Raw genomic sequence first — 18,428 nt, forward strand, 5'->3', positions numbered from 1 at the left:
TAGTACGCACAAACGCACAGCAAAAGGGGAATGATCACGTTGTTTCCTGTCTCCTGCTCCCCAGACTGGGTGGACCAGGCCAGTGGCTGCTGACGGGGCATTGGTGGTGTCCCTTGGGTTCCTGCGCCCCTAACCTTGCAGCTCTTTTTACAAGTGTTGAGGGGTCCATAAGATCTGAGCTGGGTGGACCGTATCCCCCAAGGAGCGGGTAGGGTCCCTTTTCTGGACACACCAGGGCCCCCCTCAATTTTTCCATTGCTGCTCACAGCAACTGGAGCCTGGTCTTCGGGCTCACCGTCCTCTGGCCCTGTCTGGGTCCTCTGCTGGATTCCGGTGTCTGCCTTCCGAGTCGGGAGGTTTCTGCCGCTTCCCCTAGTTTCTGCTGGGTGGGGCTGGCGGGCAGGTTGCCTGTGTGTGCAGTGCGGACTGGCCATGGATGGTCACAGCCTGCCTCTGGGGGTGGGACAGATGGGGGCTCATGTCTCCCGGGCAGTGGCGTGCCTGTCATCTGGGCACCGGTGTAGATCTCGTGTGTTTGGGAGATTGGGTCTGGGCCTGGAGTGCCTTGGGGTGGGGGAGGTTCCTGTCCTGACGAGGGCTACGTGTCTGCACACTCTGTGTTTCTCCTATTCTTCCGCCGGGTCTAGTCCTCCAAGTCCGTCACTGTGGTGGGGGTCCGGTGCGCGTGAGGGTGGTTGTTCCTAGGTCATTGTCTGACGGTTGTTTGCATACTATTTGTTGGTGTGTATAGCTGTGTTTATGTGAGAACTAAGTCATGCAATACACAGTACTTATGACACTCTTATGTTATGACTCTATATTATCGACTGCTCCCTCACCCTCTCTATCTCCCCCATCTTAACCCCTTACCCCCAATGTCTAACTTTCCAACTCTCACTTTCTTCTTCTTTTTTTCCGTTCGGTCCAACGAGGAATGCACATAAACATTATTATTATAAATAAAGTTTAGCCTCAAATACAAAAGGGGTTTATACAAATATACACTTCGTTTGTCTGAAGATTCATAAACCCCTATTGTTACAGTAACATCTGACTAAGACAAGAGGCCTTAAGCTCTGTAAGCTCTGACCTGCTTGCTCAGCTGTTGGACAGGACAAGTTATGAAAAATAATAATAAAAATATAAAATAAAAACTCTCTGCCTGACCACCTGCACAAATCAGAGAAAGCTAATTTGCTGTGGCGATCACAAACGAGATAAGCCAAAAGATAAACAATCACATAGCTATAAAAAAGTTAGGCGTCATCCACTAGAGGGTAGTATGATTTTGATCAAGATCAAAAATAGTTGTCAGCTTCCTGTGATGGAAAAAAAAAAGTTATTTAAAGCTATTACATTTTTTATTTGTTTTATCTGAAACACACATTTACAAAATATACAATGCATTTATTCAAAAAGAAATCAGTGTCTATGAGTGTATGTTTTTCTAAGGCTGACTATAAATATGAGATGATGACTGGTGTACACAGTTTATAGTTCTTAGGGCCACATCCACTACAGGAGATCCTGCTCAACCCAGACAGTCTTCCTTTGCTCCTCCATGATTCGGTCCTTGATGACCCGGATCAGGTCGTCCGTCCCCGTCCAAGATTCGGGCTCCAGGGTGGCGTAGAGGCAAGGCAGGCCCTCCAGCTCTTTCTGTTTAGCCCGACATGACCTCAGAAACTCCTCCTCCGACTCCACACGCACAGGCAGCTTCCTGTGTGGACAGGAAACAGGAAGGAAGCAGCATTGCTGTGGTGACTGTCGTAACGTTTGGAAATCTATCTCTGAACAAATCCTTTCAAAGCTCTGCAGCAGGGGTCTACAGACATTGTTTTTAGCAAAGTGGTTTTTGTAAGCAGGGTGATCCTGCTTACACAAGTGATGAGATGAGAGAATTTTATTTATAATAAGGCATACTAGTGTAAAAGCTGTATTCTGAGGATGAAAAAAAACAAGATTATATCAAGCTAAACACTGATCCTGAAGCATTTGAGGCACCTCCTGCTTGAACCTTTAGGTTAAAGGATGCATTTGAAAAGCAAATTGTGTCATGCAGCTGTGTACTTTCTGTTGAAGTGTAAATAATGAGTTTGGATAAGCCTACCTGAGCCTTTTGATATTTTTCTCACTAATCTTGACGTAAATGATGATCGGATAGATATCTCTCCGTAGGAGATCCTTGACGCAGCTCAGCTCAGCCTCCAGCAGGCAGTGTTTCCCCTGATGAAGAACAGAAAACAACCTGAAAGAGGCAGATATGGCACTGCAAATTGCAAACTAAGAAAGATGTGACTTTTCTGCAGAAGTTGGTCGTTTGTTCACAGCGTTTCGCACACATTTTTCACCCAAAAAAAAGACATGGCTTTCTAAATTTCCTAAACAGGGTAACACATTCAAGATTTAAAAGCAGCAGTTTGTTTTATGCAGGTCTAATATACCACTCAATGTCTTTTTTATATCTGGTTAAGTTTGGAGGAAAACGTCTGTTGTACATGAATTAAAAGTCACTTTTGCTTTTATGAGATTACCTTCTCCAGCTTTACGCTCACTTTTACTAAATTAAAAAAACTATTAGTGAAAATTATAATTAGCACATTGATGATGATAAAAATTTAAACTAGGGAAACCCGCTTTAAAACTGGAATTCAGTGAATCCTCCTTACTTTGCAGAATCTTTGAGCGTTTGCAAGTTTGAACTTGTCTGTAACTGCACATTGCTCAAGGAAGATTTACAATTTCTTTCCTCAGAACCCCCTTCAAAAGTTTATGCAAGCTGAACCGTTGGTACAAACCTGCAGAAATATAAATAGCATGTGATTGGATGCGGCAAAGCATACACCTACTTTGGCAGCAACAGCCTCTATGTTTTCTCTCGTGATGCATTCAAATGTCGCTTGTTTTTCTTTGTAGTGAATGAAAGGCTCCACGTTCTGTTTCAGATGAAACTCCTCTTTGGACAGGGTATCTGCACAAGCACACAAAAATGAACTGTACTCATTTGTTACCATGAGGAACAGAAACCTGAGGTTTTCACCCAAAGGAACTCAAACGAAACTTTAGTCACACATCTTAGCTTGCCAGATGTTCAGCTTCTTATGACAGCAGGAACACACACTTTTGTACCAGGAGCACATGGTTTGCCATAATTTAAGGATGTTAATCTCTAAGGAAGGATTTACCTGATTTGTAGGAGTGTCTCAAATATCTGGGTCACTGTCATCATGGTTAGTCAGTTTGGCCATCTGCCATCACTCGGTCTCCATGGTAACATTGTAACATATCCATGATAAGGCTGTTTACTGCCTAATCTGAATACTTGAGTTGCATTTGTCTCAGAAACTGGATTATCCAAATTTGTCACAAGGAACTTCTCCTGATATTTCAGTTGTAACATGGAAAGTTGGACTAATATGTTTGCAAAGTCATTTAAAAATTCAAACCAAAAAAGCCATTCTATCCAATGAATGTGGTCACACCAGACATAAAGAGTTTGAGGTGCCCCATAGTCATGTATTGTCTTTCTACACATTGTAGTGACGGAATCGTATTTTATTAACAGGATCAAGCAGACAGGAAGTCTCTTTACAGAACAAATAGACAATGGAGATGAGAAGGCATTCCTCTTGCTTAACAAAACCTGCATGTTTTGGCTTATAAATTCTGGACAACCCTTGGAAATGCCATCATTTTATCTATGGTCATTTAAAGACAGTTTGATTGTCAAACAGAACTAAACAGGTGTGTGATGCACAATTATGCTATAAGTCTTGGCTACATGTACATGCCAACAAGGAATGCTATGTGTGTGCCACCATTGTATGCTACATGTGTGGGCCACCATTATATGTTACATGTGTGGGCCACCATTGTATGCTACAGGTTTTGACATATGGCATTGAATCCCACTTAATGGTCCCAAAGCATCTCCTTTGTCTTTCTCTTCTTCTCCTCTTCTGATTTTAGGTTGCAATCTTCCTCTTTAACAATCTTCCCTGCATTGTTCTTTTTTTATTACGTTTTCTAATAAAAATTATAATATAAATTATTATTATCATTTTTCACTTCTACCGTTGCATTCCGTTTTATCTTGAACAATCAATCACAACAGTGTTGAGAAAACTGTATGAATCATTTCTGGTTTTTCTTGTCCTTTTGCAAACTGACCAACCTCCAACTTGCACAGACAAATGCCTACTTGACTGTGAATGAAGTGTCCCCAGAAAACAAATCAAACGCACCCCGTAAGACGTACATGCTCAACGCAAATGGGGGAGAGAGGGACGTAAATCACATTCCATAGAGATAACAAGACACTAAAAACCACACAGACACTAAAATGATGAGATAAAGTGCTGCCTAGTTCACAGCTTTGGTGGCATCAGCTCACAGCTGCTTTTGAATGTGTGTTAAAGTAGCAAAGACACAGCTGATCTCCTTCTAGCCGGCATTGCGTTCTATCACCGCATCTTTTCATCCCTGGGTCTGTGCCCCTTGTGTATCCTGTGTGGGTATCAAACGCATATGCTACAAAAGTTCACTTCAAGTGTACACTATAAGTGTATGCCACAAGTGTCCGTATTAGAAGATGCTATTTTTCTATAACACTCCATTTGGAAGGCTAAATGTAAGGGTAGATGAGAAGCCATAGGGGTAGGGGAAGAATTCGGCCGTCACTGACTGCTGCAGATCTTTGCATTGTATGCTACAGGCATACAGTACTGGTGTACGTTACATCTGTACGCAACAGCAAGTATTTTTTTCAACGTGTTTTCTACAAGTGTAAATGCAAAAAACATCAAAAAAATATGATCACTGGTTTAAGTTGAGACTTAAAAGTTAATTGAAGAGTAGGTTAGCTTTAACCAGAGTAGAAATCTATTCTACACTGCACATGCTGCGTTTTTTGAGAAATAAAGTATGAGTTGTTGGTTTTCTGATTGTTGTCAGAAACTGACCTGGTTTGCAGATGTTAAATTCCATGGCTGCTCCCATGTTAAGAATTTTCTGGATAATGGTTTTGGCTAAAGTGGCAGGAGCGAACAGGACAGGCCGTCTTCGTTGGGTCCGCTGAAGGGTGACAGGACTGTATGGAATCAGGTTCAACCCTCTGCTCAGTTTGTTGTCTAGGTCAGCAGCATCTATAAAGAAATTTCACACCCAGGGAGACAACGTTAAAATTGGTTGGTCCTTAAAAAAACGTGTTACCGTTAAAATCTTTTCGTTTAACAGGTTTTATCTCCCTAATATATTAGCACCTGGTATGTTATGAGCCTGGAGGATCCCTGTGCTGCTAATCTATGGAGACATTCTGTCATTCTTGTCAAAGCATGTTAAGCCTCTGCTTTAGAAGGGATTTGCTGTGCTTATTCTTTCTAAAAAAAATCCCCAGATCATTGCATTGGAATTGTTCACCATTTTAGATATACAATAATAAGAAACAAAATCAAATCTTTAATCTAAGTTAAACCAAAACAAATTCAATGTGGTATCTTCTGAAACCTAAAAATTTTGCCCAAGTAGCATCTGTCTTCCTGACTGAAATGCTAGTTTTGTCCATCAAAAATCATGAAAAATGACACTGATGTGCATTTCTAGGATAGAAATCTGGAAACACTTCTCCAAATAGAAAAGTGTATCCAAACACGTAACAAATAACAAACTACTAAATCTCCCATTTTTTCATCAATGGCCAAATGTTATCCCGCATAGATCTCTCTTTACATCAGTCAATTTTCTCTTTGAGTCCTGGGTTCTTTAAATACCATATTTTCCACACTATAGGGCGCACAGGATTATAAGGTGCATTGTCAATGAATTATCTATTTTCAAACATATGTCATACATAAGGCGTACTGAACTATCAGGCGCATTAAGCAAGACAAATAAGTCAGCGTTAAGTCTGTTTGTCAAAAAAAAAACATTGATCCCACTAAAACAAATCTGACTATGTTAACTCACAACCTTGCTAGTAAGACAAAAAAAACACTCCTACATCGCTGCACATTAACCCCATTAGAGTGTTCACAATAACACCCAACCTTGTTTGCATACAAAAACAGACCACCATTTTGATATAGCACCGTGTGCCTCTCAAAATATCTCACCTAAGTAAACACAACCACACTTAATCCATATAATAGGGGTTGTGGATCATAAGGCAAACTGTGTTTAAAAAAAAAAAAAACAGAACGCTTTATACTGGGGAAAACTAAATTTCTCTACAACTTAGCAAACACAAAAAAATATGCTTGTAAAATTAGTTTTTGACCTAATAAACTCTCTCGTTTGCGCTTTTAGAACCTTTAACATGCAAAATCCATTTTTTTCAGCTTTTAAGTGAGTTATAATGTTCATTCCTCACAAATCGAAACCCCAAATCGGTATTTAGGACTAGGGATGCCACAATTCTGAGTATTCCTCTAAAGACCTGGGCTCTGAGCACCAGCCCCAAACCCATGAAAACATGCAAGTTCTCGCATTGTGACGTAGATAAGTGAGAACTGGCGCTTCCAGGAACAGTCTGCGCTGGCAGCAGCGCCCCCAGGCTAACACACACACCCACAAAATGCTTTCAATTTATATGCACATCCATCTCTGCAAAAGTTTGGATGTTGTTTGTTTTCGTGGGCGAGACACAGACACGCTGCGGAGGCCGGCTCTAGGATGACATCAAGAAATGGGCGGCACCCACATGGAGCGAAAGGCGCAACCTCAGATATTGAGTTGTTTTACTTCCGGATTGGAAAAAAGCTCAGGAAAATAACTAATATTTAATATAAAAAATGTTATTATGAGTTCCAAAGGTAATGTATTACCATATCCAGTACATAGATATTTTTTCCTACAAAAGGCTTAAGAAAAGCATGGCCCTGTAAAAGAGGGAAACCTGTTTTCTACCTGGTTTGGTTTCATTTGTTATAACTTGAGGTTTTATTTTTTTCATACATTTTGCTCTTTTGTTATTTCGTTTGGTAATCAAAGCAATGGTAAAGACATTACAGTCTACCAGTAAATGTAATTTTTTTAACATTTCAAACACTCTTGCTCTGTTTACTTCAAAAGACATTTTTGCTTTGCTTTCATCTTATTCTTCAAACAGCTTTCTTCTACCTCCACCGAGACTTCAACCCCCTTCTAGCTCTCACATTTTATTTTTAGAAATCTTTCATTTTCTATGTGTGATCCTCTGGTTTTTTAGAGCACAAGTCTTAACTCCCACACAAACAAAGCTTTCATTTTTTCTTTGTCATCTAAAACTTTTTCTGCCTCCTGGAGAGATCCATCTATTTTTCACTAATTTGATAAGAGTTTTTCTCCTTTGTCTTTCTAATGAATTCATCAGCCTACAGAGCATCAGCCATGAATTAATAAAACAATAACACAGCTTAACAAAAGCTTAACATAAATATTTCTAGTCAGCCTTCAGAAAAATGTTATATGGTAGATGTAAGTAATACTGATGTTACAAAATAAAAACAGATTTTCTGAGAACTTTAATCAAACTAGGAAGTGGCTACTTCTGCAGTTCCTCAAAGAACCACCAGAGGCAGGTTTCAAAACCTTCCAGTAAACCACTGTGTTAAATAAGGTTCAGAGCAGAATAACACACAAAAAATACACTTGTGCTCTGCCTGGTCAAAAAACACTTCTTAATATTTGGTGCTTTTATTTGCAGCTCTAGGGGCAGCAGGGAGGGAGGGGATTATCTTTCAATTATAAGAAATCAAGGCAGATTGGGTGATTGGGTGAAGGTTGCAGTCTTGGGTGGCCTAAAAAAAACAGAATCTCTATGGTCTTTCTTGATTGACAGTTCTCCAATTGTTGAGTGAATAGGAGTTACTCTGTATGTTCATGCCACTTTTTTAGCCCTTGTGCTATCCTAGGCACTTTAACATTGGAAGTTGGGTCATCTAGACCCCTGAACTTTTTTCTTCAATGATTTGTAAACTTCACTGGTGTCCATGGATTACATGAAATCCTCTTCACCGTTATCCACCTTTGTCATGGTAGGGAGAACACGTCAATGTAAGGGTGGGGTCATAGGATAGCACAAGGGTTAGGCATTCATGTTCATCATTTAGAATCCTACAGGTAACATCAGAGACAATTGGTTCCGTTAATATATGAATTAGTCTATAAATACAACATAGTTGCCACCTTAAAATAAATTATTAAAGAAATCTTGACCATCAAACAGTAAGAAGAAGAATATATTTATTTCCCTTTAAGCTTCTCTCAGTTTGACATAAATATCTGAATATCTGAATTTATGCTAGGCTTTGTGGTTCCAGACTTTTGATTTTGATTTTTTTATGTCCTAGTAGGTCCTAAACAGGAATGCAATGATTTATCTGAGAATCGTGGCATCCCTAGTCCTAAAATCAAACCAAGGTCCGTCATTCCCCTTACATCCATGAAAAGCATTGTTTCTATGCTCACCTTCAGGCCTGAGCATCTCCAGTTCTTGTCTTGGTAGTAATGAGCTGCCAGAGTTGACAATCCTCACGCGTTCATTGCTGTTCATTCGTTTGTATTTGATGTCCACCCTGCCGACGAACTAGAAACCCAAGAAACCCACAAGAAATGGCACATCAGGGCTCAGATTGACTCATGAGAGTGGGATTGGTTTTCTTTAAATACCTGCAGAATCTGACTGAGGAAAATGCTCGCTCTGGACAAGCGTGGACTGGCTTTGGGATCGAGAGACGAGCTTGTTTCTTCTGGCGCTAAAGTGTTCTAGACAAACATAAAGAATTAATAGAAAGAATATCAGAATCTTTAAGCTGCAAAAGGTAAAGAAGACACAGTGTTTGACCCAAATCGAAGCTAACTTACTAAGTGTCTGCTGAAATCAAATAGCATTGATATGAAAAACTATACAATTGTTTTGTGTAATATGTAGCTTGAATATAAAATCAAGTTTTCACTTACTCTGCTATTGTCAATTTCTTCTTTCCCACTTCGACACACCAACTTTTGAATCTTCACCAGCAGCAGCTGCTGTGCTCTGTACACACCCATTCATACCAAGAGAAAAGTCTTAACAAAACCAAAACTCCTTTTGTCCATTATAAAACATCCTCCTGCATGAGAAAGAACATTAAACAAACAGTTGCAAAGTACCTTGAGTTGCTGGGAATGGTGCCACGCTCGGCCAGGTCAGAGCCACTAAATGGCTCCACACGAGCACAAAGCCACTGGCAGAGGCCCTGGTGCCTGGTATCCAGCACGTGCACAACTTCATCGCAGCGCACGCTTAAAGAGCAGCAGTCGGATTGTCCGGAGATGTTGAGGTTTACTCGGATGTAGAAAGAGTCGCCAGAAGCTAATTTACCATCTGCTAGATCCCTCTGGAGACGGCGATATGCTGGAGAGCAGAAACACAGCATTAACGCACTTTTAAAACAAGACAGACCAGAAGACTAGATTTGACTGGAAGTTCAGAAAAAAATAAATGGTTTGATTTGCTTTCACACTAAAGTTTAGAAAACTGAATAAGTCTAGATGGAATCAAAATATCACGCAGTTTAAGTTAAACTATACATCCTATTAAAGTATTTTTTAAACCCATTTCCTGTCTATATTATCCTCATCCACAAACTAGCCATTTATCCAACTGTAGTGATCCACACTCCTTCATATCTTAGCTGTGGATCATTTTATTTTCGCCTAAAATTTGAAGCCACTTTTGTGATTTCAATAAGTTTACTTCCTCTCTTTAACCCACAGAACAGTCCATTGTATCTTTACTGTGGTGACCACATCAGGGTTCACTTGCAAATTAACAGAGATCCGTATTTCCTGTTTTCTGTGACACAGTTCAAAGATGCACTCCGATCATCTTTTGATCTATTTTCCAACTGTTCCCAGTGGTCTTTTCATTTTGATTATGCCACTTTTAGCCAAAAACAAAAAACTTGTCTTGTTTTCTAGGACATAATTCTGCAAACATTAGAAATTTACCATTGCGTTGTGGGCAGGAAAAATGGCATGGAGCAACCCCGCCCCCTTCCCTTCCCCATTACTGAGAGCTCTCTGTTTACATGCGCTCCTGCTAGCTTACAGCCCCAACATAACATTACCGGTGCAACAAAAATGGTAAGCAGTATTGGAGCTATGCAGCCGTACAGTTTTGAGCCAGATTCCAGCTCAGACAAGGAAAACAAAGACAAACATGTAAGTGATTGTCTACAAGTGGATGCATCAGAACGAAGCTTATGACCCATCCAGCATATTTTCTACGACACAAATAGGCTCTGCTCATTTTCATCTGCCCCCTATTGACATAAAATTGAAAAAAGAAATACTCAGAAATGCCATTTTAAGCTTATTTTATATATATATATATATACACACATACACATACATACATATGTGTATATATGATGATAAGAGAAATGCCACAAAAACATGTTAAAAACACCATTTTCATCAGAGTGTTTCTTTAAATGAGCTTTTACACCTGTCAGACGAGGTAAAATATCCAAATTACCCAATTTTTGTTAGACATTACTGGGTAGATTTTCTGTTTATTTCTAACAATGGTTACCATCAAAACTGGCTCGATAGTGCAGTGTGATGAATCCAGAGCAGTGCTGCAGCGTCCAGTGGGCTTCTTCCTGTGTGCTGGTATCCAATGCAATGCGTTGGATTTCCCCTCGAACACACCCCTCCAGCTGGTTCACCAATCAGAGCACAACAATAGATGATTTGAATTATCTCGACTGTTAATTACAACACAACAGGCAAAAATCAAAGCAAATGTAGAGATTCATATGTGCATTTAAGCTTTGTATTACAGTACTTGTTTAAAAGAATGTAGGATCAAATGAACTCTGTACCAGCAGGAGGTGGTATCCCTCCTTTAGCCCCGCCTTCTCAGCATTTGTTCCAGGCTGGACGGATGAGATGAAGATCCCGCTTTCATTGCCACCAACCAAGGTGATGTCCTTAAGCAGGTTGTCTCCCAGAAATGACACCTCCTGCACCGGCTTCAAAGATGAGCTGATTCTTGAAAAGGAGGACAAAGAGGGGCGGAACGGCCTAACACACAACACACAAACAGGCGTGTGTGAGCGAAGAAAACCCACAAACTTCATGTTTCTTGAGTTTTCATCAGTCCCGTACCTCTCCAACGAGAGCTTCCTGAAGATATTGTTGACCTGCTCCAGGTCGTACGAGTCCAGCCCCTCTGACTGGTGGGAGGACGAAGAGGAGATCACAGAGTTTGGGCCATCCTCTATGAGAAAAAAACACAGCAATAAGTAAAAATAATAATAAGATAAATGCATTTGGTTTTTAAAGTGCGTTCAATACCTGTCTGAATGTCCATAGTGTCACTATCAAAATCTGAGAGACTAGTACAGATAAAAAAAGAAATGCATTAAAAACATCAAATAGGCACATAAATCTCATTTCAGCAGACATGGGTACCTGCGGGGGTAAAAGTCGTGTTCCTTTTCCCTTTCTCTGCGGCACAGAGAAGCTTTTTCTGGGGGTTCTGCGACTATAGACATCATGCTGTCGTTACGGTTACGCAGCTGAAGATTTTTGAAAAGGAAGAGCACATTTTATTTCCCAATTTATTGCAGCCCGACAGCACACTAGAAAAGTGCAGTTAACTCAGACTCACCAAGTTTGACCTGGACTGCTCCGACAGGGGAAAGGAGGATGGGAAAGGGGACGAGGAGGAGGAGGAGAAGGGGGGGCCTGTGGATCCCGGATAAGTGGGAGATATCGGGAAGCTTGGCGACGGTGGGAGTGAACCGCCATTGTGGTGCAAGGGCATCTGAATGCCCAGTAGGTCTCCTTGATTGGCAGAATGGGAGGGTGTGAGGCGGAGACAGCTGCAAGTTAGTCTCAACCGATGCACTGAAAGCTTTCGGAACACAGACAGTAAAGGGTAGCATACCACGCTGACAGCCTTCGGAGTTGAACTGAGGGTCTTTCAGCGTACAAACTGAAGATTTTGCTCTCTATTAATGATAAAAAAACAAATGACATTTACGATTAGTAAATCTTCTGGTATATTTAAACACCCAGACTGACAGAAAATGTGTTTTGGGTGTTTTTAACATGTTCTTGTGGCACTTTTCTGATGACATGTATAAAGAAAATTCAGCGTAAAATTGTATTTCTGAGTATGTCTTTATTCAAATTGTGGATCAGGAGCAGTTGAAAGAAATATTTGAAAAAGATTGTATTTGTGATCTGAAAATATGGTGGGCAGGCCACAAGGGGGGCGGGGTCACTCTATGCCAATAGTCCCAACAACACAGAGGTCAATTTTTAAAGAACTTCTGCGATGTCCTAAATTTATGTCCAAATTAAACTATGTCCTAGAAAACAACACAGGTTTCTTTTATTTTGGCACAAAAAATTGCATAAATTAAAAGACCACTGGGAACACCTTTACACTGATAATAATAGGCTCAGTCAAAATATGATCAGAGTGGGACTTTAACTGGTTACTTTACAATGTTGAAATTAAAGTGTGTGGACCGGCACTGGTTTCCTAGTAGGTATTGACATGGACCTCAGTTTAAAAGGTTGCTGCAGGTTTAAACCCTGTTGGGGCTGAGAAAACCTGTTATTGTGAATATAATTTTTTTAAATGTTAAAAAAAACATTAAAAATCTACATCAAATAGACTATTACTTCAAAAAACATTTGGTGTTTTTCTAATTTTGTGCAAAACCAACAGTTAAAATCCTCCCAAAAACTAATACATATTCATTAACAAATGATCTATTGTTTATTAATTAATATGTAAAAAAAGCACCGTTGTTTTACTGCTGGTATCACTTTCTGTCAATTCAGTGCAACTTTATGTCAGATACTAATACCAAATAAACAACAGATTTACATATATGTAATAAAAAAGGCTACAATGGAAAAAACATTAATAAAGAATAACATTCTTTGCATAAGCTCAGTAACTTAAAGAGACACGATCAACTCAGTTTAATAGGGATTTTCAATCGAGGTTGAACTCCGTGAGCTGCTCCACCTCACAGTAACTGGAAAGGAAACACGCAAAATACAGTGATTTTGAGGATTAAAAATGAGTAAAGGTCATTATTCTAAATTGCATTTATAGAACAGCTTACTGAACACGGTTTCATTTTATCATTAGTTGCTCACGATGGCGAGGTTATTTTACAGGTCTGGTTTACCCGCCTCCCCCAACTACACGCCACTGTTGAGGGTTGCTTCAATAAGGAACAAAAACCACAGAAGTGACTCCAAATCCGCCCAAATTTAGAATCAAAACTGTCCAATTGGGCAGGAAACTGCAAAATCTGGTAACACTGTTGTTCAACAAGGCAGCTGAAACACGGCATCATGGGATCTGTAGTTCATTTGTTACCATCGCTAAATATCGCTGGTCCATTAATAACAATAATATTAAATAATCTCGCTAGCCAGATATATTTACTATAGGAACTCAGTAAGTAGACAAAAACATCTCCAGTTACAAACTAGTCTTTTAACAAGAATGTTCCAAAGACTGGCATAATCTGGCATAAAAAAAAAAAAAAAAAAAAAAAAGACTGGCATAATCGCTCAAACATAAAAACATTTCTTAAGATGTTGGCTAATCCTTTTTATTTTTAGGTTTTTGTTATTGACTGATACTACACACACAACTTAAGCCCAGATAATATGGGAGATGCTTGCATTAACTTACTGTTGCTTTAAGGTTTGGTCTGCGAATGAGTCGAGGCCCCTCAGATGATAACTTTTCCTCATGTGACTCGTCACTGGACGTTTCTGACTGTGGCTGTTTAAATTCGTCCATCTGGGAGATGATGGCTGGAGGGAAGTCCCTCGGTAAACTCTACAAAAACAGAGAAACGGTATGAAGAATTCTAGCAGCTATTTGCAAAAACATTGCTTTGATTGCCTTTCTAGTCCTTGCTTCACAAGTCGTAAGATTTTAGCCTTTTATTGTTTGTGTCTGACCTGATCCAAGGGAATGTCTTTGGACATCCGTCGAAGCCGACTCTCAAGTGTGAGCAGCCTGGCTTCTTTTCGTACGATCTCAATTTGGAGTTCATCGCTCTTCTCCTCCAGCTCTCTGATCTGTTTACGATATTTATCTTTGTCGATGAGACTCTGAGAGAAGTGATGCTGGGCCTCGTCTCTGGCTCGAAATGCCTGAAGCCGCAGAGCAAGAGTAAAGAAGCAGCAAAGGTGTTGATATTTAGACAAAGCGACAAAAACCAGTGTGTGAAAGTATGAGTTTTCTCACCTGGTCCCTTTCCTTCTCCACCTCATCAAGTTGCGTAGAGATTGTGTCAATGCGGTTCCGATACATCTCACAGTCCTTCTGAAGTGTGGAGCACTTCAGCTCAAGCTCCTCCTTCTCCTCCAAGTACTGCACACACAACAGGAACAGGAGAGTTATTCAGGTTAGCTAGATAAACGGGCACATAGAGGAAGAGAAACAAAGGCAGATGGAGCTTTCTGTATAGGGTGCGTTTCATAAAGCTCCCCTGAGTATTGGTCACAGGTTTTGTGTTAATAGGGTGTGTTCCTTGCCTCCCTCTGCTTCTCACATCAACTCCCAATCCTGAGTACTTGAATTTGTGTGAGTAACCTTATCTCGTAGTTCCTCTGCTTGTCGGACTTCTTCGTGCAGGTTGTAGAGGCGGTTGACCAGATCCTGTCTGTCTTCCAGGGCTTCCTGTCTGTCGTGCTCCAAAATGTCAAGAATGGCCTTGTCTGACTCAGGCAAGGGCCCGGGCTAGGTGAAGAAACACAAGCATAAAATTGAAACCCATCAGTTAGACATGGAGTTACATGACAGGCAGAAGCTACACTTACGCTGTCTTTGTATGACTCTTTTTTAATTTTATAAACAAAGACAAATCAAATACTTGTATTGCTGTTTTCATGGATGTGTTCTCTGTTTCAAGATTAATAATCTATCTAGATGGAGCCAGAAAACAAACAAACAAACAAAAAAATAATGGATCTCATTATGTTTTAGGTAGAATTCAGACAAGAGGCCAGTATGCCACTAGGACACAGGGTTTGAAATTATGTAGAAGCGATAAAACTGAAAAAACAATAAATCTGTTCATTTTCTAATTCTGCCTGACCCTTTAGGGTCACGGGCTTGCTGGAGCCTATCTCAGATACTGAGGCGAGATACACCCTGAATGGGTCTCCAGTCCATCGCAATAGGCTGTTCTCTGATTGTGAAAATGTTTGGAAGTCAGAAACAACAGAAGATGTGAGTGTTCTAACAAGATGGCTGCCAAACAGACATCTCTTTCAGCGCTCCTCTTGGTTGTTTTTTTTCTGAGAAACATTTTTAGTGTGTCCATCTCACTTAATTACATACTGTGATGGTGTCAATCAAATGTTTAACCATGTAAAGCCCACTACATTAAAGAAATGACAAAACATTCAGTTAAGAGGTTTTTTTCAACCCTTTTATGAAATCCACAAAAAAATGTACAATATCAATTTTTATTAGATATAGATAGTAATCATTATAATAAATTGCATGATTTAGTCACTTTTTTCTCACAACAATGTAAGTTTAAGATGCAACTATATGAGTGTTCAGGTTAAAAAGTACCTTATTTACCCACTGTCTCAAATGTGATCCACACATTTTCACATGGTGTAACTGTATTATAAAGAATTAAAGGGTAATTAAACAGTAAATCAACTTCTTTTGGCTGTTTCGGTTTTAAAAGTGCTGATTGTTGGTCCTGGCCAAATTTTTGAAAATTTAAAAGAAACTTGTTTAATTCCTAAAATTATTAATTATTGGTCTAAAATAGTCTGTGGGCGCTCCCCTAGTGTCCCATGTCCTTTTACTTCATGCTCTTCAGCTCCAGTATAAAACCCTCCGCCCATCTTTGAACGCTCCAAGGGGCGCAGGAGCTCACCCCGCAATGCCAAGAGCGGCAGAGCTCGCCTGCTCACTAACCCCCGGCCCCTGGGCAGCTGGCTTGCCGACAGACAGAGAACCGCTGTGGGATGGAAAGGCAGCTTGATCAAACCTCTTCAACCATGTGTTTTTTTTCTTATTTTAATCGAGACAATGATGAAAAGATACTCTAGTTACTTCAAGCTAACCTCACTGTCACTGTCAATCACAGATATAGATTACACCTCATGCGCTCAGCCTGCTTCCCCTAGCCCCGCCAATTTTTGTTGTTGCATTTTTAAAATCTGGGCTGAGAGTAGAGTCAGACTCCAACTGTTCTGTTGTGTTACCTTTTAATTATCCATAAATTTTACATAATTTCAATACAGCAAGTAGTCAATTAAAGATGTGAATGACAAAAGGTGAGTCATTATCACCATAATTTTTTTAAAATTAGCTAAACTTTTCCTGCCAAAAGTGTTTTTGAGATTTCATGGAAGTGGTGTACCCCGCCTTTACCCAACAGTAGCTGGGACAGGCTCCAGCAACTCTGTGACCCCAAAGGTGATGCAGCAGGTTAAGAAAATTGATGGACGGATGGACCTACAATGCATATTTGCAAGGGAAGAACGTACAAAGCCCATACAGAAAGGACCCAACTGGGATTTCAATAAAGAGGTTTTGCACTGTGCGGCAAGAGTGCAAACCACTTCACCACCATGAAGCCCCTGAGCCAAAATCCCTCTGGACTTTTATGACATATGCAAAATAAAGATTACATTTTACTTTCGGCTCAAATATATCGCACAACATTCCAGTTGCACTTTCACAACATCACAACATAAACCTGCAGAAACCAAATTGGGAAGTTCAAGACACCTGCAAAAGAGTCAGGCTGGGCAGATTTAGAACCTGTACCTGTATGATGGACTGAAGCTCCTGTAGTTTAATCTTGAGCATTTCATTCTCTCGTTCCAGCTCAAAAATCTGCTCTCTTTTTGGCCGATTCTCAATGTCGTTCTTCAATTTCAGACTCTGCCTCCTCTCCATCTTGCACTCTTCTTCCACCTTGTTTAGCTTGTGTTTCAGTTGGTCAATCTGCAATGCAGGAACAACTTAAACGTCTCGTTTCCCCCAAACTCAGACCAGATGCAGCACTGACAGCGCCAGTCTTCAAGTACCTCCAGCTGCAGGTCTCGGCTCCTCATCACGGCCATGTTCTTCTCCTCACTCAGTGTGGCATACCTCATAGCCAGTTTGTAGTTTTCATCTTTTACTCTCAGCAACTCGTCACTGTAAGTGTTCCTCTCCTCTCGCAACTTATTGTACCCTGCAAAAGTGAAAGCAAGTTAAGGAAACATTTTCAGATCTCTATATTTTTTTATGTTTTCCTGTCTATCTGGTGTAGTAGTGATAGAGTAGACAAAAGCAGCAGACCAGATGCTTAAAGAGTTTGAAAAAGCAACCTTATTTGTGATCAAACGTTGTGACAGAACTGGCAACTAGAACCCTAATCAGAAACCTGAAAAAAGCAAGCACCGAAAGCCCTAAACATGAAAAAATATAAAAACTAAACTACAAAGGCATTGCCCTGACAGTTCTGGGTATACTTTTTGCTTGCTTCAGTGTTTTATTTTGCAGCACAATAATAATGACTGAAATCTTGATCTTTGGATATAAGTCAAGAGTCCTACAAAATCTGAAATTATGCCATGTCTGCTTTATGTGTGTATGTGTCTGAATGTAGGTCAGGAAGTCTGTGAGAAACGTGTGCAGAGCTAGCCCAAACAGTTTTCTCGGTTTATTTTTAGCAGCTGTTTAAGCCCAGAGGTGCTTGTGTACCATCTGCAGATATGCACAGGGCACAAAGACAAAACCGCATTGTCCTGGTTTCATGTGAGGCTCAAACATGGTGCAGCGATCAAGCTAGCGGTTTTGGCCCATAAGTAAAAACCAAGTGCTTGGACTCATTCTTAAGCAGAAATAAACTTTCATCTATGTTTCTTGTACCCGTTATGATAACATGCAGTGCAAAAGTACAGCAGAGGGGGTTCCTGGTATGTGTAATGAAACCATAGTTTTTTTTTTACTTTGCTGGAAGGCCTGAAGCTCCTGGTTGGCCAGCCGCAGTTTCTTGTGCTCGTCCTCCAAGGTGCAGTTCTTCCTGCTCAGCTCAGCCTGCTGCTGGGCCTTGACTCTTGTCTGCTGCTGCAGCTTCATCACTTCATTCATGAGAAACTGAGTCAAACCCTCATGGCCTTCCTCCACTGAAGACAGATAACAGAAAAGGAAGAAAAGATAGAAGATTTCATTTCAGGCAGTTTAATGGGGCATGAAGAATACGAGCATGTGTGGTAAACCCAAATGCAGAAGATATATATGGCTTTTTAAAGGCAGTTTTAAATTCAGGAACAGAAGCTGCTGGGAGCCAACACTAGAGCTACGTTCACATCGCCCTCATCAACGAGAGTTTAAGCAGCCACTTTCAATGAAAAGTCTACATAAATGCCTGTAAACACACATTTCGGGCTTC

At 40.4% G+C, this 18,428-nt stretch overlaps 1 protein-coding gene across 1 annotated transcript in view; it reads right to left on the bottom strand.

The window, feature by feature from the left end:
• Positions 1-1,342: 1,342 nt before the first annotated feature.
• The window catches only part of card11 (caspase recruitment domain family member 11), a 29,566-nt gene continuing 12,480 nt past the window's right edge, over positions 1,343-18,428 (bottom strand). The window contains exons 4-25 of the mRNA XM_011478466.3: positions 17,986-18,162; positions 17,077-17,225; positions 16,814-16,993; positions 14,609-14,755; positions 14,261-14,386; positions 13,972-14,166; positions 13,697-13,846; positions 11,918-11,981; positions 11,639-11,814; positions 11,440-11,546; positions 11,323-11,363; positions 11,134-11,245; positions 10,848-11,049; positions 10,556-10,682; positions 9,130-9,373; positions 8,938-9,013; positions 8,647-8,742; positions 8,446-8,563; positions 4,962-5,144; positions 2,850-2,971; positions 2,111-2,226; positions 1,343-1,720 (exon numbers count right to left, since the gene is read on the bottom strand). Coding sequence (XP_011476768.1) covers positions 1,516-1,720; positions 2,111-2,226; positions 2,850-2,971; positions 4,962-5,144; positions 8,446-8,563; positions 8,647-8,742; positions 8,938-9,013; positions 9,130-9,373; positions 10,556-10,682; positions 10,848-11,049; positions 11,134-11,245; positions 11,323-11,363; positions 11,440-11,546; positions 11,639-11,814; positions 11,918-11,981; positions 13,697-13,846; positions 13,972-14,166; positions 14,261-14,386; positions 14,609-14,755; positions 16,814-16,993; positions 17,077-17,225; positions 17,986-18,162 — 3,113 coding nt within the window. The 3' untranslated portion in view covers positions 1,343-1,515. The remainder of the gene's footprint in view (positions 1,721-2,110; positions 2,227-2,849; positions 2,972-4,961; positions 5,145-8,445; positions 8,564-8,646; positions 8,743-8,937; positions 9,014-9,129; positions 9,374-10,555; positions 10,683-10,847; positions 11,050-11,133; positions 11,246-11,322; positions 11,364-11,439; positions 11,547-11,638; positions 11,815-11,917; positions 11,982-13,696; positions 13,847-13,971; positions 14,167-14,260; positions 14,387-14,608; positions 14,756-16,813; positions 16,994-17,076; positions 17,226-17,985; positions 18,163-18,428) is intronic.

This window comes from Oryzias latipes, chromosome 8 (assembly GCF_002234675.1).
Source record: "Oryzias latipes chromosome 8, ASM223467v1".
NCBI lineage: Eukaryota > Metazoa > Chordata > Actinopteri > Beloniformes > Adrianichthyidae > Oryzias > Oryzias latipes.